At 45.5% G+C, this 25,185-nt stretch overlaps 7 protein-coding genes across 7 annotated transcripts; 3 read left to right on the forward strand and 4 right to left on the reverse strand.

Moving 5' to 3' along the window:
• Positions 1 to 1,749: 1,749 nt before the first annotated feature.
• On the reverse strand, positions 1,750 to 5,726 carry BGW36DRAFT_116193 (uncharacterized protein). Its single transcript, XM_046209261.1, has 5 exons — positions 5,213 to 5,726; positions 5,036 to 5,156; positions 4,938 to 4,986; positions 4,501 to 4,888; positions 1,750 to 4,442 (listed from the first exon to the last, which is right to left on the reverse strand). The coding sequence occupies exons 1-5, from the start codon at positions 5,490 to 5,492 to the stop codon at positions 1,969 to 1,971; spliced, it is 3,312 nt and encodes a 1,103-aa protein (XP_046075771.1). The 5' UTR covers positions 5,493 to 5,726; the 3' UTR covers positions 1,750 to 1,968.
• A 3,042-nt stretch (positions 5,727 to 8,768) lies between these two features.
• BGW36DRAFT_372785 (putative ssDNA binding protein) lies at positions 8,769 to 9,771 on the forward strand. The gene is made up of 3 exons (XM_046215515.1): positions 8,769 to 9,151; positions 9,218 to 9,306; positions 9,364 to 9,771. The coding sequence occupies exons 1-3, from the start codon at positions 8,871 to 8,873 to the stop codon at positions 9,441 to 9,443; spliced, it is 450 nt and encodes a 149-aa protein (XP_046075772.1). The 5' UTR covers positions 8,769 to 8,870; the 3' UTR covers positions 9,444 to 9,771.
• Positions 9,772 to 10,714: 943 nt separating this feature from the next.
• On the reverse strand, positions 10,715 to 11,847 carry BGW36DRAFT_289411 (a-pheromone receptor PreA; the record flags this gene model as incomplete). Its single annotated transcript, XM_046210660.1, has 2 exons — positions 10,715 to 11,226; positions 11,289 to 11,847. 2 exons carry the CDS (start codon positions 11,845 to 11,847, stop codon positions 10,715 to 10,717), a joined length of 1,071 nt encoding a protein of 356 aa, XP_046075773.1.
• A 730-nt stretch (positions 11,848 to 12,577) lies between these two features.
• BGW36DRAFT_372789 (uncharacterized protein) lies at positions 12,578 to 14,516 on the forward strand. Its single transcript, XM_046215516.1, has 2 exons — positions 12,578 to 13,163; positions 13,215 to 14,516. Exons 1-2 carry the CDS (start codon positions 12,745 to 12,747, stop codon positions 14,194 to 14,196), a joined length of 1,401 nt encoding a protein of 466 aa, XP_046075774.1. The 5' UTR covers positions 12,578 to 12,744; the 3' UTR covers positions 14,197 to 14,516.
• A 132-nt stretch (positions 14,517 to 14,648) lies between these two features.
• Positions 14,649 to 15,624, reverse strand: BGW36DRAFT_459105 (Ctr copper transporter; the record flags this gene model as incomplete). Its single annotated transcript, XM_046222036.1, has 2 exons — positions 14,649 to 14,860; positions 14,990 to 15,624. The coding sequence occupies 2 exons, from the start codon at positions 15,622 to 15,624 to the stop codon at positions 14,725 to 14,727; spliced, it is 771 nt and encodes a 256-aa protein (XP_046075775.1). The 3' UTR covers positions 14,649 to 14,724.
• A 3,781-nt stretch (positions 15,625 to 19,405) lies between these two features.
• On the forward strand, positions 19,406 to 21,253 carry BGW36DRAFT_290761 (siderophore iron transporter; the record flags this gene model as incomplete). The annotated part of the gene is made up of 2 exons (XM_046210782.1): positions 19,406 to 19,578; positions 19,705 to 21,253. The coding sequence occupies 2 exons, from the start codon at positions 19,406 to 19,408 to the stop codon at positions 21,251 to 21,253; spliced, it is 1,722 nt and encodes a 573-aa protein (XP_046075776.1).
• Positions 21,254 to 22,705: 1,452 nt separating this feature from the next.
• On the reverse strand, positions 22,706 to 24,500 carry BGW36DRAFT_356524 (putative MFS toxin efflux pump; the record flags this gene model as incomplete). Its single annotated transcript, XM_046213779.1, has 2 exons — positions 22,706 to 24,109; positions 24,174 to 24,500. 2 exons carry the CDS (start codon positions 24,498 to 24,500, stop codon positions 22,706 to 22,708), a joined length of 1,731 nt encoding a protein of 576 aa, XP_046075777.1.
• Between the last annotated feature and the right edge of the window lie 685 nt (positions 24,501 to 25,185).

Raw genomic sequence — 25,185 nt, forward strand, 5'->3', positions numbered from 1 at the left:
TGCTAGAAAAGAGAAGCCGCGAGGTGAAGCTCGACGGGGGCGGGCGTGGAGAGAGGAGCGGATGGTAGTTGCGGCGGTGGTGAAGGTGGTTAAGGTGGTTAAGGGGGTGATTTCTTCCTCGCGGCGGCGTCTGCGCTTTTCCCCCCATGCCGTGGCGCACCACAGACAACAGCACAATTGATTTAATATTCCAACTCAGATGGAATACACCATTCCACAGAATGGAAAGAAAAAAAAAACCGAAAAATGGAAGATGGAAAATAGAAAATGGAAAGAAACACTTTAACGTAGGAGCAACAGAAGATAACAACAAAGGCCCTGGACTACGCATCCAGGTATTTAAGACACAAGCCCACCCAATGCAACACAACTCGACTCACATTGAACTAGCCAAACACCACCTGTGGCAATGAGGTACAGTACTGCAATAGGTCGAGACCGAAGAGGCAAAGGTGCATGCAACGCCTCGGGGTCAGTCTGTGGGATCAATTGGGCAGCCACTGTAGCGAATGGCGAGTGCAATCCAGGCGGGAGGGAGCAAGGGAGGAGAAATGCAATACTTTATAGAACTAAATATAAATACAGCATGATATGACGGATTAATAGCAGAAGAGAGACGGACAAAGGGATCCGAAATAGGCCAGCGCCAGTCCACCATAATAGGATTAATAGAGGACCAGACAAGACGTCATTGTGTTGGTCTAGTGCGGAGTAGAACGTCAAATCATACAATGGCCAGAATATGAAATGCTCATTCCTGATTGTGGTGGAAGTGAAACACTTCCGATCAAGTACCGGCCTCTGCCGCCTGGGCTGACTGGTCGTCCGCCTAGCGCTGCTTAGCACCATAGATCTTGACTCCAAAGCGTTAGACAGCAGCCGGAATCGACATCCCGGGTCCAGAACCAGAGCTCTGGACTGCGCCAGCACCAGCGCGAATCCTGCCTGTCTGGAGACGTACAAAGAGACGGTATTCCATAGACTGAGAGTCTAATACTCGCGGTGCAGCATTGAGCCGCCGTCGATCGATTGCGCCATTGGACGGCTCGGAGCGCATGGTGAATGGGAATTGCCCTTGGGGAAAGGGGGAGAAGGCGATTGTCTGGCTCTATCCGAAACGTCTGAGCATTCAGAAGATTCAAGGGTTATAAGTAGCAACTTTCCGGGTTAGGGCTATACTGAAACCAAACCCTGTACAAGACCACCGACGCCCTCCTAGCCTGGCAGTGGCAAGTCGACTTCGGCTGTCGGTTGTTGGCCAGCTGGATCAATGTTATTATTGAATGTACACCCTTGAGCCGTCAGAGTCGAGACTGGCAGAAAGAAAAGTGGCCCTGGTTCCTACCCAGTACTACCAACTAGCACCAAGTACTTACTAACGACTTACTACTTACTTAGTGCCCAGTACGAGCATCCTAGACGGCTTAGACTGAGTGGTGGCCTGTCTCGCCAATCACCGCGCCGGGAGATTAATATTGTCGCACGGCCCATTGACTTTGCTTTTTCTTTTCTTTTTGCATGGCAATGCTTACAGGCTAGCTTGCTACGGGGAATGTTCAATAAAAGCCTGCAACAAGCGAGCTCTTGCACACTACGCGATCTGCCATATTACGAGCGAGCCTGCGACTGCCTAGTACTAGCTTACTAGGTTGTGGAGTAGTAGTAAATACTAAATACTGGATCCGGTGGACCGACTCTCCCGACACTCGGGAACTGGGATGGATCCATGAGGTATGATTAGTAACACAAAGTAATAGTATTTGTCAATACGAGATCTCGATCATTTGGACCGGTCTGAGGGTGACAGAAAGGTTCATTAGACGTTGCATTATTATTATCACTCTAAAAAGAACTAGCGTTGGTCCCAGTCATGAAATGGTCTCGTGGTTGTATGCAGAAAAAGGAGTCCAGAATCGATATTTGGGAATATTAAAGGTATATTCGTGTAAATGAATGCGGAGAATGGGTTCAGTTTTCTCGCACTTTCTTGTTGGCCGCTGCTTGCATTCGTCTCATGGCTTCGCGATGGATATCCTGCATCTCTCCTCGTCGCATTCGCTCGGCTATCGAGTTATCGAGACTTTCAGAAGCCAAGACTCGCTGATTCTTTGCCATCTGCGCTTTGCGTTGTTGCTCCATCATCTCCTTGCGCGCCACGTCGACGTCAGCTAGGGGGCTATGTGACCGGCTGAGATCGTCTTGGATCGATTCGCGCCAGGCCGCCATGGTTGCAGACTTGGACTTGCTCGAATTTCTTGACTCTCTTGAAAGTCTAGCCGCGACGGGATATATGTCTACTGCTGATCTTCGAGCATCTGCATTCACGCTGATAGGTGATGTGGCTCGTTCCTGCAGTAAAGCCCGCCGTTGTGCGAGGGTCATCTCATCGTCTTCTGCCAAGCTAATTTGACTGTCGGGCCGTAATCGCGGACTGTTCACTGATTGACGTGATGGAGACCGTGGTGTCCAGGAGTCACGAGTCAGAGATAAGGATGACAAGCGAGCCTGAACCATCCTTTCTCGTTGTGCCAGCAGTGATAATGACCCGTCATTGGGCAGACTATCAAAATTTACGACTTGGCTCTCGTCTATAGGCGACGTTGTAAGCGATGTGCTCGGGAACTGTGTAGAGGAATTGCGAAACCCAATCTGCGTGCCGTGTAATGGTGGCGATCGATTTGCATTGGGAAGCAATAGGTCTGGATTCGATGCAGACCTTCCAGATGCGATGTTGGTTGCGTGTGTAGCCGCAGTATCAACATAGATGTTAGGCGACAGCCTAGATGTAATCTCATGTGTAGATTGCCTGCTGACATTGGACGATGTTCGATGAATTGGACCTTCCACCACGTTCTCAGTGGGAGACGCACGTTTCTCTTTTACAGGAGGCGGTGCAGCCGTTGTAGCAGTCTGTGTCAACTCCTCCACATACACAGGAGCTGTTATTTCACCGTGAGTGGTGTCTGTTTGATTCACGTCAATTGTGTCAAAGTCAGGTGTATCCGCGTCTGATAGATGTTTCGCCCACTCATTTGTACGGTAAGACATAATAAGCGGAGAAACGTGGCTAGGTAGATCCCCAACAGCTCCAGCTGTGAGACTTTCTTTTTTTCCAGCACTCTGTCGAGATTGTGAGCTCGATAAAGCCACTTTAGGGCTCTTTCCACTGACCCCCTTCTCCGGGGTTTTGTCTTTTATGCTGGTAACCGACTCCTTCGTATGAGTCAGAGCTATGGCTTGACCAGCTTTTAATGTAGAGTCAACACCATCAAATGTATGGCGGCGTTTGACCAATGAAAGACCCAAGCCTTCCCTTTCAATCATGTCCTTTGTTTGCTCAACCTCTTTATTCACTACCACAACATGGTCGTCTGAATTTTCTGGCAGAGGATGGGTGCTGTCAGGGTCCTTTAGCACGGTAATATCACCCTCCGTTCTCGAAGCTACCTCTGGACGTGAATAACGTGAGCTCGTATTGTCACCCAAATTTCCCTCGTATTCTGTTCGAAGACACGCGTCTTGGCCCTCGATAGTGCTGCTACCTTCCATGTCTGCGATCCCTTGTACGGATGATGCGGTGCTTGTCCGAGCAGCAGGAACAAGCATTTCCTCCGAGTCAGAGACTATATGGCTTATTTTGCTGGTGCTGTCTCGGTGTGACAGTCTTCTTAACAGAGATACTGCAGATAATCTTTTCGAGAGGCGATTGGCAATGGAGTCACCATCATCTACGATCGCTTGGACTGACTGATCGTCGTCGCCATTTCTTCTTTCTTCTGGGGATGGAATATTGAAAGGAGGCGACTTGAAGAATTGAAAAGGCGTCGGCGCTCTTGTAGGTTCGCCCTCTATCTTTTCATCGACACAATCCCTTGCTGTATCAACACTCTCACGAGCCTCAGGCTTCTCAACTTGCAATTCTTCGATGACGCTAGAGGCAACAGCTCGTCCATCGGTAGTTTCTGCATCGACCATACCACTATCATGCTGTACATTCTCTCCCTCTCTTTCGTTCCTTTCGGGTGACGAGGGTGTATTATAACCTGGTATAGACATAGTCACCATTTCCACGGAAATCTCCGAAGGTTTTTGCAGGATATCTGGGGCCGAGTAGTTTCGATGAAACCCGCAGGTCGATGCTCCTGCTTCTGTAGAACCACGTTTGGAATGATCTCCATATACTGCTTCCCAGCGAGCCAGGTCCTGCATTTTTCTTTCCTCAATCGTCCGGCCGAGCTCGATTTCAATTTCGTCTTTCTTTTGTTCTTCTTCCGCCAAGATTTCTTCCTGTTTTTGACGCCGTTCTCTGATTACCTTCCACAGTCTAAACTGTGACAAAAGGCCGAACAAACATATCACGATGATGGCGGCTAATTCAACTCGGATCCCTCTATTCAGCGGATATGTCGTGGTGTTCAGTGGGAATATATTGTCGTTCAAGCCTGATGCGAAATTAGCAACCAAAGCTTAAACCCAGGGAATATTCCTGTTAATTCTCACCCCAATTATAAAGCCAGAATTCTTTTAGCCCTGCTCGACTAAAGCAATCCACTCCAAGAATAGCTGCAGTGCCACCAGCAAATGCAGTAGATGCAATCAATGCATAAGGCCGTGTATAAGAACTGAATGAAAGAGCATATACAACTACGCAAAATGCACCAATGAAGGCACCTTTGCTGCTTGTACTGGTCAGGAGACCTCCACTCTTCAGTGAGAGTAACCACATACTAAGACAGAATCCGCCGAGAAGACAGCCAAGACCCTCTGTTAGTTCTTTAAAGATTAGGGAAAGGCCGCCGAATATAGTCCCGGTGCAGAATATGGCGACAAAATATGCTCCCTGGACCCCATTTGAAACCGGAGGACTCATTACGTATTCTATCAAGACCTGGATTATGTTTAGCCGGTGGCTGCATAAATGGAACCATGTCTCTTACAAAGATAGATAAACTTGTAAGAAATGCCGCGGATAGAAAAACATGTAACCTAGAAAAAGGTAAGCAACCTGAAAAGTCGATCGATACATCCCACTTACCATAGGTTCTTGATCCCTATCAAGTTGTAAGCCATACCAGTAAGAATCAAGACCACGCCAGCTATGGCAATAGCAGGCGTGATAATTGGGTGAATCGGCATCTCATTTCCATTAGATATACCTGTTGAAATCAGAATTATGAGGGAATTGTTGCGGCGGGTGGTGGGATAGACCTACTGCTGCTAGTATTCGATGGTGAGGAGGCTGAGGTGGGAACAGCACCCGATATCTCTGTATGCAAGTCAAGCATTGTTGTTGAAAGAGTAGCGGGGAGTCCATCAGTTGCAGTGGCTATCGATGTGACCAAGGTGTTTGGCTGCGTTGTCGTATGTGCAAACGCAGCCTGTCCGCGTGTTGTTGTCGCAACATCCTGTCTTCTTATGACGGGTATATTGGTGGCATCCACCAAAAAACTTGCTATCCCAAGTAAGATGAAGATATTTTGATACAAATGCATCTTGTTCAGAGAGTCAAAACGATGAAGAAACCATGAGGAACATGTGCAAAAGGTGTTAATATCTGCACACAATCGCAATCGGGTTGCGAGGACGAGCAGTAGGTCAAAGACACATATCGAATGTGGCTATTACAACGCGTAACTTTTAATGAATTGTGATTACTCTGAAAGCATGATGCTGGAGATACAAGAGCTATGGATAGAATCGAAAACAAGGAGACAGTCAGCGAAACTGGCAGCCGTCACCAGGTCTAGGCCCGCCACGGCTGTTATTTTTTTGTTTCTCCTCTGCGGAGTATATTTGGCTAGCACTCATCCAATGCCAAGTAAGGGAATGGATGAAAGTGCATGGCGGGTGCATATTGTGGGCAATGATTCTCTGCCGACTACTCCAACCATCACGTTAAGAGGTCATTATACCCCTTTTGAAAAGGAACGAGAGAAGAAAAGTGGGACAGGGTCAAGCCGATGCAGGAGCCATACGCACGATTGCAAATTATCTGCCATACAATATGTCTGGTTGAAATGAACCGGCACTCCGATCTTCCCAAGAAGCTGGGATGGGAAGTGGATTTGATTCGGCGCGGTGGAAAGCTTCAGGCAAGGGTGAAGGAAATAATCATGCTAGCACGGACGCCAATGAGAGCATTGCGAACTTGTTCACTGCACTGCGTTAGCGGCGATATGGATATTGCATGAAAAGTGGGCAAAGGGGTTGGTGGATGAACGCCAGTGGACGACAGCTATCAAATAGCTGCCGGTAGTGCGCGCGTACCTGAGCGTCAGGGCTCGTGGCTGGTCAGCTCCGAAAGCATGGGGTGGGATTCGTATCAGAACCCAAAATCAAGTCGACACGAGTCGATATTATTATATAATAAACGGCCATCAGAGTCAGCCATCGGGGCAGTGTTGGGCGGGAATGAAATCAGCGACGTCAATAATAATAATTAAGAGAAGATCGACGGGGGCAGGGCAGGGTACTCTTTCTGTGGCTAGTTCGTGCCTGTCTGCTGACTAGTACTAGCGACATCTGGACCGGAGGCCAGGAGCGGCCCACCTAAACCGTCGTCGCGATCGATCTTACTCCAACGCTATTAAGTGTTAACAGTCATTATCAGACCTCGCAATTGACCAGTCCTACGTGTCACCCTCGGCCGCGATCGGGAGCCTTCGCGACGAGGCGGTCTGTCGCTGCAGAGTGAACTGGCGATGTACGTTAAGTCATAATTATGCGCTGGCTTGCACCGTACGAGTACAAAGCACAGACTCATGGGTCAAGCAACAGCGATGGATGTGATTTGACGAGCATGCCCCTTGCGCGTTGGACCTGTAGTCTTTCCGCACATACATGATGCTAATCCCGATTCCTCCCAACAGTTTTATACACGACCAAGTGGAGCACGAAGTTCTGGCGAATTGAGACTGATGGAGCCCGCTTAGTTGCTCCCAGCTGAGGAGCAGTCGTCTATTGTCTACGCGGAATAGGATATCACAATTCTGCTTGCGATCAAAGATGGGTATATTGTCACGTCAATCCGCTCCTTAATATATTCAGCAGTTTACCCAGTTTAAACTAATACACATACCTACAGCCAGCTAAGACCAAGCCAACATAGAATAAACCACATAACTCAGAAAATACCAGAATATCCCAACAATCAGATCAGTACAGCCAATCTACTATTTCCAAAAAACAGAAACCCCAAAGCAATAGCAATCAGATAAGTTCCAGCCTATCCCTATAATCGCCTTTAAAGAAAGAATTAATGTCTCTATCACTTCCTCTTACTCTAACCCCGGGGGTATCCTACATCTATAATAACTCATGATAATACCATATTGAAGAACGTGACATCTCCACTTAATAGCCATAATATCAGTCAAGAAGATCATACACTGCCATCCACTAAGCCATATCCGAACAGGTCAGTATTTCCAAAAGTGATTCCTATTAACTTAGACCCTACTAACATGTCATTCTCCTACAGAACTATCTTACTTACACTAGAAAGCGCTTTACAGATTAATCTTCCACAGACCCAATCAACATAAAAGAAGAAGATTGTATTATTTATAACCACCAGAGAGTCCTTTAAAGTAGATTATCAAGATTATTCATTCTACTCCCTATCAATCTAAAGTGATGGAAAGTACTAGTAACCCTTTATCAGTGGAGAAAAACCCTATAACCATTCCCTAACTACTTAAAAGGCTATTTATTAATAAGTTGCTTCTACCTTATATCTAACTTTTAATAGTACTAACTATTAAACAACAAATATCTAATTCCCATCTCAAGCTATACAGATATAGAATACCCACGTTTATACCCCAGAACGTGTGTTTCTCTTTGAATACCTCCTTATTCCATCACGAGCGTAAAACCCATAGATTCCACAGTCATAAAAACAACCCTTATTTATACCTCTTTGAAGAGTGCGATCAAGTCATGTCTAGACATAGATTTCCCCATCAATAGAATCTGATTAATCACATGAAAAGAGTTCACAACTACATACCTTCTGAGTGATCTGCTCTACAAAGAGCTATCCCTCTACTAGCTAGATAGACGGCAATTAGTCGAATCACCACTGGTCGGTAATCTATGAACAACCGATAATACTTGACATTACAACCTATATATACATTCTAATAACTTCTAAAAATGTTCTTCTTACTCTAAAACTCAATAAAAAGTTTTTAATCCTAAATATAGCTAATCTATTAGCCACTAAAGCGCTTCTAGGGTTCCTAGAGACCATTAAGAAGGATTTACATCAACAATAAACAGTGAAGGAAGCCATTAGAGCCAATAATTAGATGATAGTTGAGACCCTAAAGTAGAGTCACGAGGGTATCATTTCTGATGCTAAACATTCTACAAAGGTCATAACAGGAGTATGACACTCTTCATAGAAGTGTAAGCTAGCCTTTGAAATAGGAACTTAATATTTTTTAAAAGTTACCTAAAATCTATAATGAATATTCCATTTCTAATATAATAGATAATAACTCTTCAAATATTAAGAATCTCTCTGGCTATATCAAGATAAGAATGAATAAATCATACTCTTTCTACTTCTCTTTTCAATATCAGATCAAAGTATCACAGAGTTCATCAAGTAACTAAGTAAGTAAATACAAAGCACCGTTTCGATTTCGATTTGCCCAAGAAGATTCAGTGAGTATTTCTATTCACGTGATGCGTCACGTGACTGTGTCTCCGCGTCGTCGCGCAATCACCCTGAAGGGGCGCCTCAATGTCTCCCAGATCTTTGTTATATTCTCCGTCTCCTTGTCGTCGCTATTGATCTCTCTCTCCCACACATAAACAAAGGAAAGGAACAGCCCCGATATCCCAACAAAACAGCCACAACAATGCAGGCAATTCGCTCCGCTCTGCGCACTCGCGCCTCCATCTCCACCACTGCGCGACACTTCAGCTCGACGCCAGCTAATCCACTCGCTCGTTTGACTCTCACAGGCCGTCTAGGTGCCGAACCCGAGCTGTCGACCACCACGACCGGCCAGGAAATCATCAGATACTCAGTGGGCTCTACCACGGGTCCATCAAACAACCGCACAACATCCTGGTTCCGTGTCGCCAGCTTTATACCAGAAGGCCCTTCTCGAGAGCATCTCTTGAATGTACCAAAAGGGTGAGTTCCACTGCCATATATACTATGCATATAGGCAAGATATTAATGATTGACGAATTGAAACAGTTCTCTCGTTCTTGTCGAAGGCGACGTCTCCCTGCGCTCGTTTGTGGACAATGAGAGTACCAAACACCACGTCGTGAGCATTGTGCAGAGTGAGTTGTTCCCGCATACTCTGAAGGACGGCTACTAACGTACCTTTATTTCGATAGGGAGTTTTGAAGTTCTCAAACGCAACCACCCTTCCGGCAGTGACGAAGCCAGCCAAGAATCGAGCGAGCCATCGGACTGAACACATACTGCCCTCCTCATGTCAGTCAGTGCTATACGTTCTCTTAACATGGAAATTTTTAGAGCTTCTTTCACAGCAAACACCAAACTTATCGTATAGAGCTTCTCGGGGAGTTGTTCTCGCATGTATTCTTTATGTCCATTTTTTTAATTCTCCTTGTCTTACTATCAATCTCTGTATGAGCAGGAGGCCGAAAAGCCTCACGGTGGATACCCTGTGGAAGTACTTTTAATGCAATCTGTAAATCTGTGAGCTGCAAGAACAATCTCTTCTCAGACTAATTTGGATACTATAAATTATAAAATGTTTATGGATCATGAATTGCTTGTACGGGAATTTGGATTATTATTGATCCGTTGGTCATAGAAATACGCATTGAAAGGTTGTGTATCGGTGAGGAACGAAATCGCTTCAAGGCCACACGTCCTGTCATTTGGTTATCTCCGAGAAAGTAAACCACGGATCCTGTCACACCAACGGCGTCCAGAGTGTTCGCAATTGGCCAATGCGACGCTGAATCCAGTTCTCTGGATTTCAATATCCATAAGAACTACTTTGCGAAAATATTCTTGGTACATGGCGTGGTTATACAGTATCCGTGTGGCCTCATGAAAAAGTAAGAGGGTTGGTGTCTGTGTTGACCGTGATAGTACCACCTAAAGTTGAATCGACATGGTAAATCAGGTGAGATGAAGGGGAAAAGGATACAATTAGTTAAGGCGATGTTGGATGAAACTCACGACCGCACCCCACTATCTTAAATGTTAATAGATATCTTATTTTTGATTTTAGATATTAATTTTTAGTAAAAGGGATGCTTGCTAATCCGGATATTATATAACTAACTAGTGAAGATGGTAAGTAAGTTATCTTATTATATTAAACCTTTCTAGAGATACTAGTCCTTAATTAAGAATTTATTAAGAAAATTGATACCCGTGTTTAATTAAAAATATTTAGCTGCGTGTCTTTATCCATAGTTGGGTGTCCGTCCTGAACCTGGGACAAACGTAGGAGAGATGAAATTAGAACTGTAATACACTGAGTGATTGAGAAACACGATTTTGGTGTCTAGACATTGCTATGATGCTCCAGGCAAATAGCTTCAGAAGTTTGGGAACCATGGCTCTGACTGACGTACTCAGGCAACCCAAATGATTGCAACTGAACGTCCGCGAGACCACCAGACATAGAAGTATCTGTATGTGAATCTGTGGGTACAGACTCGGACCCTTCGCTGCCACGTTGCGTCAGTATCTCGAAATACCGTTCTATAAAGGGGAAACATGCCTTTGCTTTTTTTTCAACCACTTGCCATTGCCACTCTTGGACATCAAGGAGTCGTACCATGAAGATCCTGATTTTCCGGTCTCTGAAGAACTGTGACTAGAAAGCGATGAATTGAGGCGTGTCAGACCAATACGGCTGAGGGACGAGCGATACATTCTCATTGCATCCTGACCAAGACCGAAAAAGCCAAAGACAAGCACACTCAACGCGATGGGAATCCATCGATCTGGTTTCACTACGCCGCCGGAAGGGACTTTGATGATCGTGTTGAAATCCGGGCCGTGTGCTATGGTCCACGAATACGGTTGCAACGGTAGCATAAGAGCGACGTTGGTGTAAAAAACATAACTTTGTAAGGGCAAAACAAACAAAATCATGACCAAGGCGAGAGAAAAGAGTCGAACAAATCGCTTCGTGGTCAAGTTGCTGCCTGATGCTCTGAGGATGCTGGAAAACTCGGAAGTGTATTTTATCAGGCGATACACGACGAGAACTAACTGATCAGTTAGTAATTTTTTAACCACGTATATACTCGGATGAATATTTTTGACATACTGCAGTATCCGGCGGCAATTATGCAGATAGTCGGAGGCCATGCGGCCGACAACGCAATGGTCAGCCAGCTTTCGTCGTAGCTTATGTTACACCCCGAGATACCAAAGATGTAGTAACGATTTCCCTGGACAATAAAGTGGGTGACCATGGCGATGACCGGGATGACGGCGCAGAAGAGAAGGTCAATCGCAATACGGCGAAGACGCTGGCCCCAACTTGGAATCAACACGGCATTTTCGGTGTCCATTACCAAGGCAAGGTTTCGGAAAATACACACCAAGGCTCCCGGCATGCCAACTTGTATGGCAATGAAGAGTTTGACCTCGACGTCGCAGAGGACAGAGCCGTCCCACCAAGAGTTGATATTGTCTGTCGGCCAAATAAGAGCATTGATGAAGTTGAACAGATCACTCAGTATGACAAAGGCAACTAGAAATGAGGCTGCCAAGTTTCGATTCGTGAGATGCCAGATGATGGGCGGGATGCAAAGGATCAAGGACAGAAATGAAAGCACAGTCACAGTAACAGCTTGCGCAGACCTGTAGAAGAGAGGCTCCATGGCGCCGAGATATGCTCACACGAAGCAGCGGAAAATAGGTTGGAAATACAGGTAGAAAGAGGATAGAGAGGACGGAAGATAGCAACTTCTTCTTGTACATTGATGCATAGCGGGCAATGCAGGCCTCCAGAACGGACGAGGGAAGACATTTGGATCTGTAAGCCTGATGCTCGAGAATTGTAATCCAAGCTATTGAGAGCTGCAGAAATGCTGTGAATGCGGCCTTTCCTCTTTTGGGTGTGAATAGGACGGCAGCTATTCATAGTGGGGAGACTTCTCAATAGTAGCGTCGATTGACCTGCTGTGACAGCGTCACTGACACTGACAGGGTTCGAGCTGGTGTCGGTAGAGCCGAGATCGATTCAAATTGCCATGATCGATCGATAAGCTGACGATTGATGTCTGTCTCGCGCTTTGCTGCGCTTTGTTCGATCTTGACGATACTTGGGGGGCTTAGCCTTGGCTGAGCACGGGTCTAAGCGTTATTGAATGAATTGTCAGCCAAGCGGTAGGGATCGCAGGCAAACAGCAGGCAAATTAACCTTTTTGGAAGGACTGCTCAATATCATCAATAAGCAATAAGCAATAAGCATAAGCAACAAGGAATCAATAAATAAGCACTGACGGGATTGAGGATAAGATTCGGCGGATCCGGGGAAGCGGGAAGCGACGCCCCACAATGGCTGGCACTTCCGCCAGCCTCGGTTCATCCTGACCGTCCTGTCGAGCAGGCATCTTCTGAGATCATCTTGTTTCATCTTCATCCCACCCAGCCTTGTCATTCGACCAATGGTCCGGACCCCGTATAGAATGCTCTAGCGACCCCTCTGTGCCGCTGCCAAGCTTTGTTTCTCTGAGATTTAGACCGCGCGACCGCCAGAACATGCCCAATACGTCATGCCTGAACAGCAGCGCCCATCGGTCTCCCAGCACGCCGCCTCCTTCCAATCAGGCGTCAATTTGAACCCTTCAAGCTCGTCGTATCTCCGTCAAAGACCCCTAGGACGAGCAGCGACATTCGCCGATGCTGGGAACTCCTCCAGCTTTCGCCGCAACTCCGCTATTTCCGACACCGTCTCCGAAGCCAGGCAATCGCTACGAGATTCCACCGACGATATCCTCTTTCCGCGCGCAGACAAAGGCGAGAATATCGCATTGCATCATGACGACTCGCACTGGCAATCGGCTCCCCTTGCGCTCGCTTTGTTGCCTGCTGTGGGAGGATTGTTTTTCCAGAACGGAAGTGCCTTCATAACGGACGCGACTTTACTAATCCTAGCCGCTATTTTCTTAAACTGGTCGGTCAGATTACCATGGTAAGAAAACCCAAAGTTGGGCCTGCTGGCACACGGTGTTAATCCAAACAGGGATTGGTATCGGTCCGCACAGGAAGTGCGCCAGCAGTCCACCGAGGAGTTTCTCGAGGACATCAACGAGGAAGAGAATGAGGATGGCTCAGAAGCACACGAAAAATCTCCGCGTAAAGATTTTGCCACCGCATCTCATGCCGCCACAAAGGAACTACACAAGCATGAATTTGCTGCGTTGATATCATGTTTCGTGTTCCCGCTCATCGGCGCCTGGCTTCTGCATACAATCAGAGGGGCTCTTTCGCGACCCTCCGAAGGCCTAGTATCTAACTACAATCTAACCATTTTTCTTCTGGCTGCGGAAATCCGCCCATTTGCCCATTTACTACGTATGGTTCAAGCTCGAACACTCTACCTGCAACGAATAGTAGCGGCTCCAGTATTCGACGATGATGCGAAAATCGATGAAACCAAAGTCATCGATTTGGCCAGACGCTTAGAGGAATTGGAGGCGCACGTGGCAGACAAAGCCATTGCTAATTCATCCCAGAATGCGAACGAGGTCGTATCACCGGACCAGGCTGACTCAACCGCACAATTAGTGGCAGAAGTCCACAAGGCCATCCAGCCTGAACTCGATGCACTCACCCGTGCAGTTCGGCGGTATGAAAAGAGGACCGCGTTGATCGCGACCCAAACAGATGCTCGACTAAACGAACTCGAAACACAAGTCGGAGACGCCATTGCCCTGGCCGCTGCCGCTCAAAGGTCGATTTCAGATCGACACCAGAGCTTTGCCCTTATTTTCCTAGACTGGATATCTGCGATTGTGGTTATCCCAGTTCAGACGCTTATCCAACTCATCAACCTCCCAGCGCGCACTGCATCGTGGTGTCTCAATAGTATCAAAGTTCTGTTGATGGGCAACAGAAAGTTGCGGAAAATCAATAAAGGTAAAAAGCCTCAAGCACGAACTGCAGCTCCTCTTCGACGTACTTCTCCTTCAACGAAGAGGAATACGACATTGAATTTATCGTGATAACGATACTTGCGATTGATTTAACGTCTCTCTTTCTCTTTTCTTTATCAAAACTTATAATATATACTCTGAGTGGAGCGATCTTATTGAGAATGACTCGAACAGTTTTTCTCCATGCCATAATCGGAACATAATTTTCGGGTTCTTCAACAACACTATATCCATGAAATGATTTGATATGTATTAAAACTTTAATTTGAATACCAATAAAATTGGGTTGAATTGTTTACAGCTAGGGTGGCCACAGAAACTGAAATTTCCTGTGAGAAATATGCGTAAGATTATTTTCTATTAATTTTCTCTACTTTAATTAATTTTAGACAATTTTTTCATAAACTAATGATATATTAGTATATTGAAATTATAATATTAATATAGAATATGTGATTTAGAAGGGTCCTGGGCGGGTGTTATAAAAGGTAAATCCATTAGTACTTAATAGTTCCAATAAGCTTGGAAATTGAATACACTAATGAATGTCTAAGACCCTAATATTGGCAAGCGGCAAGTACCAAAACAACAACACAACTAACCATCATGACAACCTCCTTCTTGCCATCCAGATGAAGCTTGTGAGTATCGGCCTAGAATAAATTCACCGATCAAAACTCCTGCGATCACAGCGCAAAAAATGCCAACATTGAAGGTCATAACTAGCAACATTCTGATTGACAATTTTCATTAATACGTCAGTAATGTGCTAGTTTTCTCTCAGGACAAAGAAATGAAGGAACAAGAATCAGTAAACTCAGATGGATTGCAGTGCTTCTCTAGAAGATAAATCAGTACTTACAAAATATATCCAATCAATGCCCTACAGCATTCTAGAACCGAGCGAGCACCATCTCGCTTCCAACTCCAGGTTGCACTAGGTGTCCAATTTAATGAAGGGAGATATGTCGTGACATTTATTAGCCACAAAGCGACCCTTGAAGCTCGCCTCTGATTATCCTCCGGCAAATGATTATCTTCGCATTCATCATAATTGTCATCGGTGTCGCGATGAAAGTTGAGCGGACCCAGGTCGGACAAGCCATCCTGCATCTTATGCTCGTTACGTAGAGTCCTATATTTCGGTAAAGGACTCAGCCTCTCTTTTTGACGAAGATTATCGGCGTATCGTCTTTGTGTGATAGAAAGTGGCGTGAGACTTTGATCTCCCTTCCTAGCTAGGGACTGGGTCCATTTCTTTTCCAATTGAAATCGAAGCGCGCCGAGAAAACGATTCAGTATCGCAAGCATGAATATGAAAACAAGAGTCAGAATATATGCTCTCAGTGTTTCAACTTCCCATCCGACGAATAAGAGTGTGATTCTGGTCTCTGAAGTAAAAATTGACGACATGCCCATGGCCATCGCGCCAGATGACTTGCTTGTAGCTGATGAGTCCGAGGGTGGTTGATGCATATGGTCCATATCCATGTCCATTTCCATACTTTGACAGAATCGGTACGTACCAAGTTACACTCAACTAAATACAATACCTTGCAAATTAATATTGTCTATAAGTGAGCTGTAGGAGGCGATAAAAAGTGGAGGTGATCTCGACTGGTCGGTCGGCCACGGTAGCTGAGAAGGATATCAATTCAGAGCACTCACCGTATCTGGGATGCTAAAAAAACTAGCTAGTGAACTGGCTATATGACCCAGAGCCGAATGCTAACTAGGGCCCAGTCAGACGACGACCACCATGTGAGGCGAGGCCGTTACTAAAGGGACGCAAATATGCTCATCATGAAATACGGGATTCCAACACCTAAAATTCCCCATGTACTTTTAGCAATAGTCCCCCAACTTATCAATGTGACGGAAATGCCCCTTACTACTCGTGAAACACTGTATGTGTTGGTGAATGAGGGAATTTGCGCGAAATATATGTGTAGCGGTGCATTCCAGAGGTGGAGAGTGAGCGGGTTTACCCTCTGCTCTCTAACTGTACTTCCAAAAGAACTCTTCCTACAACGATGAAAGCAATAATTTGAAACATTTATCCATTGGTTTCATTATCTTTGCCAGTCCTAGAATGCAATTTACCAAGGCTTACTCATTTTTTCCCAATCTTGTCAAATACTAGCCCCGATAACCGAGGGCCATTTGGCGGAATCGCTTACGAGCCAGCTCCCATCAAGGTACACAATACCATTGCACCAAGCTGATTCATGATATACAGGATGAAAGGAATCCAGTATTTCACTGCCAATCACTGAACCTGGTTCCTTTGGACGTGGAAATAGAGACCGGTCAACTTATTCTCACATATCTATTCAGTCGGTTGCGTTTATTCCATCCGGTTGTCTTGCAAAACTACCTCAATATTTGGGCTTGAGACATGAATAAGCCACCTTTAAAGCTGCGTTTTGTACTAGTTGGAAAAATATCTGTTTTAAGGAAATTCGCACGTGTCTATCGATCAACTTATAGCAATGGCATCCAGTCACCCATATTCTACTCGCATTTTATCCGCTTATTCTCGGGTTCTACACGGTCTACATGGCGAAAAGAAAAGAACAATGTGGCCGAGCGGGCGAGATCAGCGGGTTCCCAGGAATGGCTGTAAGGCTCAGTCAACTGGTGAATGTAGCACTGCACAATCCTTCCCTCGAAATAACAGCCTGGCCATGTCCATTTCTCTACAGACTGATAATTCTTCATACAAAGATTCAACTTCCATAAGTCAAATTTTCACACTTGAAACTCTGATCAGTCGAATAGAAATGAGTGCAAGGAAACATGGTTTCAGCTCTCGACTAGGACTTTGGAGAAGGCAGAAATATAACGATATCATGATATGGAACACGCTGCAATTCAGTCGCATGGATAAAGTGAGCTTATATCTGGTCATAACTGTGCTAGTCCTATTTATCTCTGCATTCAAGATTACGCGCCTTGTCGGAATTGTTGGACTAGTAGGTAATGACAATGTAGAGTCTTCAGCTAAGCAACAGTAGCAACGACGACCAAAGTCATCGACAGCATCTATACCATAAAGAAACGCCAGGACGAAGCGGCCGAAAGGGACTCATCCCATTTTAGGCAAATAGAGATATTCCTTCAACGGAGAGATCCATCATGCTTTGGTGTTATTGACGAGGAGATCCATGTTTACAATAGAATCTTTGCTTGTACGCGGAATCAAGAATGCGACATCGTGAGGCTACTATAGCTGACGGGTGATTCTATCCGTAGTTTACAGGGCATATGTACTGATTGACGGGCTAATAATGCACAAGTGTTTCCATTAAGGTGGTTGGGTTCGTGCTAGGATAACATTTGTAAAGCAACTCCCCCGGAGGACCCGTCAAGACAACAATCATGCTGTACATAAAGCATTTGCATAATGTGCCACTAAATCATGTCATTCTTGTATTTGTCAACGTATCTCATAGTCGTAAGTGAGTAGTGAAAGAGAGGTCGAAGGAGATAGCTTAAGCTTGAACACCGGGAAGATTCGGAGCCGCTTTACTTCTATTAAAACGACGTGTCAGTACAGTTAGCAGGTTACGATTCTATACATACTCCACAATTGGTACATTGACAGCTGGCTCCGCAGTTGCAGGACTTCGGGCCAGAACATCCGCAGTTACCGTCACCGTTACCCATGATGAATATATTGTTCCAGGAAATCAACGTGTATAAAGGTAGAAGCCAAGCTGTGAGGTATCGTAGTATGAAATGTGCATGGATGGAAATCTTGGAGTGACTGAGGGCTTTTAAATAAGACTCTCGTCTTCCATGACGTCAACGAGTTCGTTCCTGGAGCCGCCTTGGTAAGATCCGTCCCGTTCCACACTAAATACATCAAATCATAACAACAGCAAAATCGTAACGAAAATAATCGCAGGAATGAACAAGATGAATTCTATGATCCTGGTGGATTCGTCTGATTGGATGATTAATAGGTGTTGAGCCTTGAATTTGTTCAAAAAGATGCATTTTAACTTTGCATTGCATTTCAACGTTCTGATTGGCCAGTTTTGCTTAGTAAGATCGCTATTTTCCAACAACCTCGAGATCACTGGCAGACAGTTAGCTCTATATTACGACCGCATGAGGCTAAGCAGATTCTGAGCCTAAGAAAGACCACAATGCACAGGCGGGAAGATACGTTAATTTGTCTGACTGATCGAACACTTAAGCTGAGGCTTCTCCGCCTCAAAGGCGTGCACTTTCCACGTGTACAAATTGCTGGTAAACAGCGATTTATATAGCTTCAATCGAGTATAGACTAAACGGTTGTACGGAGTACCTGTGAAAATACGATAACTAGCCAGGGACAAGATGTACATCGGTTGGCGCCCAAACGTGCCAGCTCAATCTAGACGATACCTCGCGTAGTAAGCAAATTCCCTAACCCACTTAGTTTCTTGTCCATGTTCAAAGTTTCTTCCTGGATGAGGATTCGTTCCCTCTTCATTTCGTGTCGCTGGATCCCCGAGTCGTATTTGGCTAGGTGTCTAGATCGAGAGATCACACGCATTTAAGACGAGATATCGACACCCCCATGTCAGGAGTTCAGCAGGCATTCGCATGGGTGTTAACATGGGTGTTAAATGATTTGGTACCGGTCTCATTCTAGCACGTGTGAGACCTGGAATTTTTGAGCAGAATTGAGCAGAATATAGGGTTGACAGGCACGAGCCCCTGTTGGTTAGTTATGTGCTAGCGTTAGCCTCCGAACTACAGACTACCTAATCCAGACTGGCGTAGAATGCTTCTACGTCCATTCAGCGCTCTTGGCTTGGTCTTTCCTCGCTTTGCTACCTTGATAATTGTACATCCTAGCCGGCTGAGCCACTATTCAGAGCAGACTATGTTCTTGCACAACAAAAGATCATTCGGTGTGTGGGGAAGTATCCCATCGAAGTTCATATGTGGTTTCCACGACATTCAGTGACCGTTGGAGTTTGCGCAAATTTGAGTGTGTTGCTCCCTCCACCTAGCAGTCAGCGCCGACTATCCGATCCCTCTAAATAAGACTAATCTTTTTATGAGGAAGCTTATCCCTTACCTTCCCCTTTGCATCTTCAATTCGGTGTCCACTAGGGATGGTCATTTGACTTGCTTGCTTGCGTATTTTCAGAAGCAATACACATTGGCCGCCTATTGACGAGTGGAAGTCACGTATCGCAATTGCGGCTTCATTGGTTCTGTGACCATGGCTACATCGAACTTTAGGCGCGGCTCCAAAGAGACCGCCGACATCCACACGATGCATAGCGAACACCAAGCAAATATCGATACACAGAGCCTCGAAGAGAGAAATGAGAGGGAAATCCTCGAGCATCCCAATGAAATTAGCCAGGAAGCGCAGGTTGGAGTGCAAAAAGCTGAAGCTACGGCTTTGGTTTGGTCCAGACCTGCCTTGTATGCCACATACGCCTGGTAAGTCAAGTCGAAATTGAAGCTCCTCAGCTCTATCTTCAAGAAGACAACGGAACTTCCTCGGAACCGCATTATCTTCAAACTTGGAATTACTATATCGCTAACATGAAATGTCTTTCCCTCCAGGATATGGTTATGCTTTTTCGTCCTGTCTATGCAATCGTCCATTAGCAACAATATGATCTACTACGCCTACGCGAACTTCGCCTCGGCTCCTCAAATATCACAGGCTTTCATTATCTCGACCATCGTTGGCGGGGTTCTTCAACTTCCCATTGCAAAGACTCTTAATCTATGGGGCCGTGCGGAGGGCTTCCTGACATTCCTGGTGGTTTTCCTCCTGGGTCTTATCGTGATCGCCTCGTGCAATGGTCCCAACGGTTTTGCAGCTGGATACACCCTATATTGGATTGGCTATACTGCTATGAACTTTATCCTGAGTGTCTTTGTTGCCGATGTATCTGGGCTCCGAAATCGAGCTTTCGTCTACGCGTTTATCGGAACACCCACAATCTGTACAGCCTTTGCCGGTCCGCTGGCTGCCCAGGCATTCATAGACCATTCGAGCTGGCGTTGGTCTTACGGCTGCTTTGCTATCATCACGGTTGTCATATTCGTTCCTCTTGCGCTTGTCTTCAAGTTTTTTCAGCGTAAAGCCGAGAAATTGAATCTCTTTGTTCGGACTCCAAGCGGCCGGACCACTCTCCAGTCCTTTGTTCATTATTTTTACGAGTTTGATACTATTGGCGCTTTCATTCTGATGGCCGCCTTCATTTTGTTTCTTTTGCCATTCAGTCTCGAGACTTACGGCTTCAGTGGATACTCCTCAGCAACTTTCATTGCTATGGTTGTCATCGGGATCCTATTATTCCCAGTATTTGCTGTTTGGGAGCGGTTCTTTGCTAGAACTGCTTTTATCAAATGGGAGCTATTTAAGAAGCGAACAGTTCTCGGAGCTTGCATCCTGTCAGCCGTGATTTTCTTTAATTACTACACCTGGGATCAGTACTTTTATTACTATGTACAAGTTGTCTACAACCTTGACACCTCCAAGACAGGATACATGACTCAGATATATGGCGTTGGATCGACCATTTGGGCTGTCCTAGTTGGTGTCTGGATCCGTCAGACCAAATACTTCAAGAATATCTGTCTTTTCTTTGGTGCGCCATTGATGCTACTTGGAGCAGGTCTTATGATTCACTTCCGAGGCTCCCAAAGCCACATCGGTTACCTCATTATGTGTCAAATATTCATTGCCTTTGGAGGCGGTACTCTTGTCATCGGTGATGAGATGGCTGCCATGGCCGCTGCAGATCGCGACGGTGTCCCATTGATGATTTCCATGATCAGTCTGTCCTCGAGTTTTGGCGGAGCTATTGGTTACGCTGTTGCAGCCGCCATTTATTCTAACACTTTCCCCAAGGCTCTGCTCAGTGCCCTCCCTGATTCTGCCAAAGCCGATTACGAGGCCATCTTCGCCGGTGGTTCAGCAGCTCAACTCATGTATCCCCCTGGCACTGACATAAGGAACGCAATCAACTACGCGTGGGCATACAGTCAGAAATACGAGTGTATCACGGCTGCTGTTCTCGTTGTACTCGCTTTCCCAGCAATCGCTATGTGGAAAAATTACAATGTCGACAAAAAGCAGGTGAAGGGTACCATAATTTAAATGCATGAAGTATTTCTTAGAGACAACAGGTGCAGGCGCGGATTGTTTTTCGGATCACTGGATAGCATCATATAGCTTGTCTATTTATTGTGCGAAGAAATACTACATACACAAAAGAAATAAGGTTAGATATTAATTGTGAAGTTAGCTGTATACTTAGCGTTCATATTTCATGTGAATACATGGGCATTGGAATGTTCCCGGAAATATAGCTGGCCAAAATGTTCTAATAGCAGCAGCTTTCCTATTCCATGAGATTACCATCCACAGCAGAACTATAATTTATCACAAGATAACAGTGACCAGGGAAGTTTGTTTAGTACGCGTCGTTCTGCATGGGTATACGAATCAATGTCGATGCCCTGCACGAGATTGTTCCCTCTGCATGCTATTTGACAGGAGCGTCGACCACGATGCTAGCCATGTCTAACCTGGGACACTAATCTGCATAATGTATATCCACCTGGACGAGAGACCAGACCTCCCAGCCTTTCACGCTCTTCAAAAACCAGCGAAATCTTGGTTGGTTTGGCTTGATTTCCGGGCCGAGTATGTCCAGCCTGTTGAGGGAGTCTGTCGATCTATCCGCCGAAATGGACCCCGGCAGGCGACCATACCAACAGATTCATCGATTATCGAATCAAGATAGTAGCTCCGCATTAGTTCCCAAAACCATCCGCTTCGGTATAGAAATGTGCTCAAACCCGCTCATATTTTTTTACATTTTTAGTAATCCTTGGAGTTTGAAGATATAGGGCCTTTTTCTCTTTCTTTTTCTTTTTCTTTTTTATCAGGCTTAGATATATTTTTCTAAATGTGACTCCAGGGGCCAAATACGACGTTAGCTTAGGTGACTTTTTGAAAAACATAGTCACACGTGGCAAGCACTGGTCGATGATTTAGTAACTCTGTCACTGCGGGCGTTACCTTTGTTTTTAAAAAAGACTGGTTAGTCAGTTGACATAGATTGCTTATTTGGTATTGACATAATATGCCACCGATGGTAGTTGTCTTGAGACTAGGGTCACTCGCTAAACAAGGTCTTCAGGAACGACCAAAAAATCAAAGTTACTAGTCAGAAAGTCCTGACTTTCAGTACGAAGTGAATCCTGTGCTTAAGTGAAGAAGTGCCTACCTTATTGGTATAGCTTCCAAGTCTATTTGTCATGAGTAGGGTGTCAGATTTGTTGAACCCGGCATTTGACCGGAGTTGTCCTCCAAGTTATCGGGCTTTATATTCAATGATTATGGCCGATTGACATATGCAGTAACAAGGTAACAAAATTTTTATATTTTAAAGGGTTTGCAGCATGCAGATATGGGGTTTTCTTAGAAGAAGCTGTTAGAAACATCTAGAAAATATTGCTGCAAACTCTTTCAGAACTTCAAAGCTGAATTACGTTCATTATAATCTGTAAAATAAAACGTGATGGCGTAAAAGCCAATTTTTCATTAGATGGATCCATGGGATGGACTTGGCGAAGAAGCCATCGCTGTGTCTTCATCTTCACTTTCGCCTTGATTTTTCACACTCTTCCACTCGACAAAACAAGCTGCTACAAAGGCGGCGATCATCAACGCTAGACTGACTCGATATGTGTCCCTTAATCCGCGCATGTAAGCTTGGATCACTCCATCCAATTGATCTAGCTGGCCTAACGCACCCAACACATGCCTCGTTTCGGTGGCCCCAGCACTTACTATCCTACTTGGATCAACGTCGGGTGCATATGTTCGAATGCCTAGTATTAAGCCATTCTGGAATACCGACTGGCCTACTGCAATGAATATGGCACCACCCAGCGTCTGGAAAAACATGACAGCAGCTGTTCCCACAGGGATGTCCTCCGGTGTCAAGACAGTCTGCACAGCTGTCATTGGGACTTGAAGCCCAGCACCGATGCCTGCGCCGACCACGATTTGGTAGCCGATCCATTTCCCGGTGGAGATTTCGATTTCGTATAGAGTAATCAGACCCGTACCGATAGCAGCAATAGCAGTGCTAGTAATAAGAAATGGTGTGTAGTAGCCTGCCGCCGTGACCAGAGCGCCCACCACCACGGATGAGACAACAGTGGCGAGCATGAATGGTAAGATTTGAAGTCCAGAAGTCATGGCAGAAGACCCTTTAACACTCTGGAAGTAGACAGGAACGTAGTAAACCAGAAGGAAGAATCCGCCGCTAAAGAACAGCATGAAAAGCGCTGTAGACCAAATAGTGCGTTGCTTGAGGATTGATGGTGGTAAAGTTGCCCTTCCACTCTTCCCCCTTGTCCCATTTTTCTCGTCTTGCTTACCCAGGTAGATTTGGGAACCGGCAAAAAGAAAAGATATCAGACCGAAGCCAACGAATAGTCCGATTATTGTAGAACTCCTCCAAGGGTAAGCATTTCCGCCCCATTGTAGGGCAAGAATCAAACAGATAATAGCGGGGATGAGCAGGCTTGCACCCACCAGGTCAAGCTCCCTGACACGGTCCAGAATAGGAATTCCCGAGACCTTATCGTTGTTAGGAATGCGAAGGACCAGAATAACAACCGCGATAGAAACCCCGCCGACAGGAAGATTGATATAGAAACACCACCTCCACGAGGCACCGTCGGTGAATGCTCCGCCCAATAGGGGACCTATAATAGAAGCTATTCCCCAAACCAGGCCATATATACCAAATACAAGCGGCCTCTTTTCTAGGGGAATAGTCTTAGAGATGATCACCAAAGCGCCGGAGAAGATTCCCGCAACACCAATTCCAGCAATGGCACGTCCAACAATCAATACTGTACTGGAGGGCGCCACACCGCAGACCAGTGATCCAATTTCGAAGATACTAACAGCAGCCAGGAAAGACCATTTCACCTGAATAAGCGTCAACAGGACTTTTCCAGGAATTGTCAAGAGGGACTATGATTAAAAGACCTACGCTGAAGGTTTTATAGATCCTTCCGTAAGACGGCTGTAGCGCCGTAGACGTCAAGAAGTAGGCACTACCATACCAGGCAATATCAGGGATACTCTTGAACTGGTCCGTGATCTTTGGAATAGCCACTCCAATAATGGTCTGATCAAGAGCCACCAAAAAGGCTGCCAGATAAATCGCCAATACAATTATGATAATTTTGGTAAGAGGGGGATATTCAGTCCCTTCGTAGGAGTCTGATTGATGGATATTTGTCTCTTCACAACCCAGCTGCTGAATTGTCTTCTCACTAGAAGCCTCGAGCTGTGAGGAAGTTAAACCTTCACTCATGATGATATGGTTTCCAGCAACTGAGAGAAGACCGCTTAGCTCCAATAGAATCTAACCGAGATTTTCGATTGGACTTTAGGATAGGAAGGCGAGAAGAGAAGGTAAAGTGAAGACTGGTTAACTATTTTGCCCTTCACCGAAATTTGTAACAAAGTCTAAAAGTGCACAGCGAGCGTATCTCTTCCTCGTGATATTCTTAGTTCTCATTAGCAATTTACTCGAACTCCAATTAGGTCTAATCCGACATCTCTCATGATAACTGCCTTATACGAGAATGGATATAGGTGAATACGAAAGGTATCAAAATTGCCTCAAATGTGCTCTTGCGCGAAGGATGTGAAACTTTCGTACCATATAGAAGTCTAGTTCGGTCTACTCATCTTAATTTCAACATATGTACAATCTGAAAGTGCAAGCTTTTGCGAAAGTGGACTACTCACCCTACTTTTGTGTGCAAGAACTTACCGGAGTGGGAATGCCAAGGGTGAGACTCTGGGTTTAGGTCCTAATATTAATTCTCGGGCTATTTCCAATCGTTAGCTAAAAAGAACTAAGTTATCACTATCCTAGCCTCGGCAAAGAGTTAGATATACTACACTGGGCGTGGCACAACAAATTCCGTGCGTCTGATTCATTCCCACAACCCACACTGGCCCCCCACACCAGACACGATCAGGCCTTGACG

The sequence above is a fragment of the Talaromyces proteolyticus genome, assembly GCF_021365285.1.
Source record: "Talaromyces proteolyticus strain PMI_201 chromosome Unknown BGW36scaffold_3, whole genome shotgun sequence".
In the NCBI taxonomy this organism is placed as follows: Eukaryota; Fungi; Ascomycota; class Eurotiomycetes; order Eurotiales; family Trichocomaceae; genus Talaromyces; species Talaromyces proteolyticus.

Coding starts and splice junctions, on each gene's coding strand:
- BGW36DRAFT_116193 (XM_046209261.1), bottom strand. CDS start 5,492: ATGCATTTGTATCAAAATATCTTCATCTTACTTGGGATAGCAAGTTTT. Junction 4,987..5,035: donor ATAGGGATCAAGAACCTATG/GTAAGTGGGATG, acceptor ACCTTTTTCTAG/GTTACATGTTTTTCTATCCG. Junction 4,889..4,937: donor TTACAAGTTTATCTATCTTT/GTAAGAGACATG, acceptor AACATAATCCAG/GTCTTGATAGAATACGTAAT.
- BGW36DRAFT_372785 (XM_046215515.1), top strand. CDS start 8,871: ATGCAGGCAATTCGCTCCGCTCTGCGCACTCGCGCCTCCATCTCCACC. Junction 9,152..9,217: donor CTCTTGAATGTACCAAAAGG/GTGAGTTCCACT, acceptor GAATTGAAACAG/TTCTCTCGTTCTTGTCGAAG. Junction 9,307..9,363: donor CGTCGTGAGCATTGTGCAGA/GTGAGTTGTTCC, acceptor TTATTTCGATAG/GGAGTTTTGAAGTTCTCAAA.
- BGW36DRAFT_372789 (XM_046215516.1), top strand. CDS start 12,745: ATGCCTGAACAGCAGCGCCCATCGGTCTCCCAGCACGCCGCCTCCTTC. Junction 13,164..13,214: donor TGGTCGGTCAGATTACCATG/GTAAGAAAACCC, acceptor TAATCCAAACAG/GGATTGGTATCGGTCCGCAC.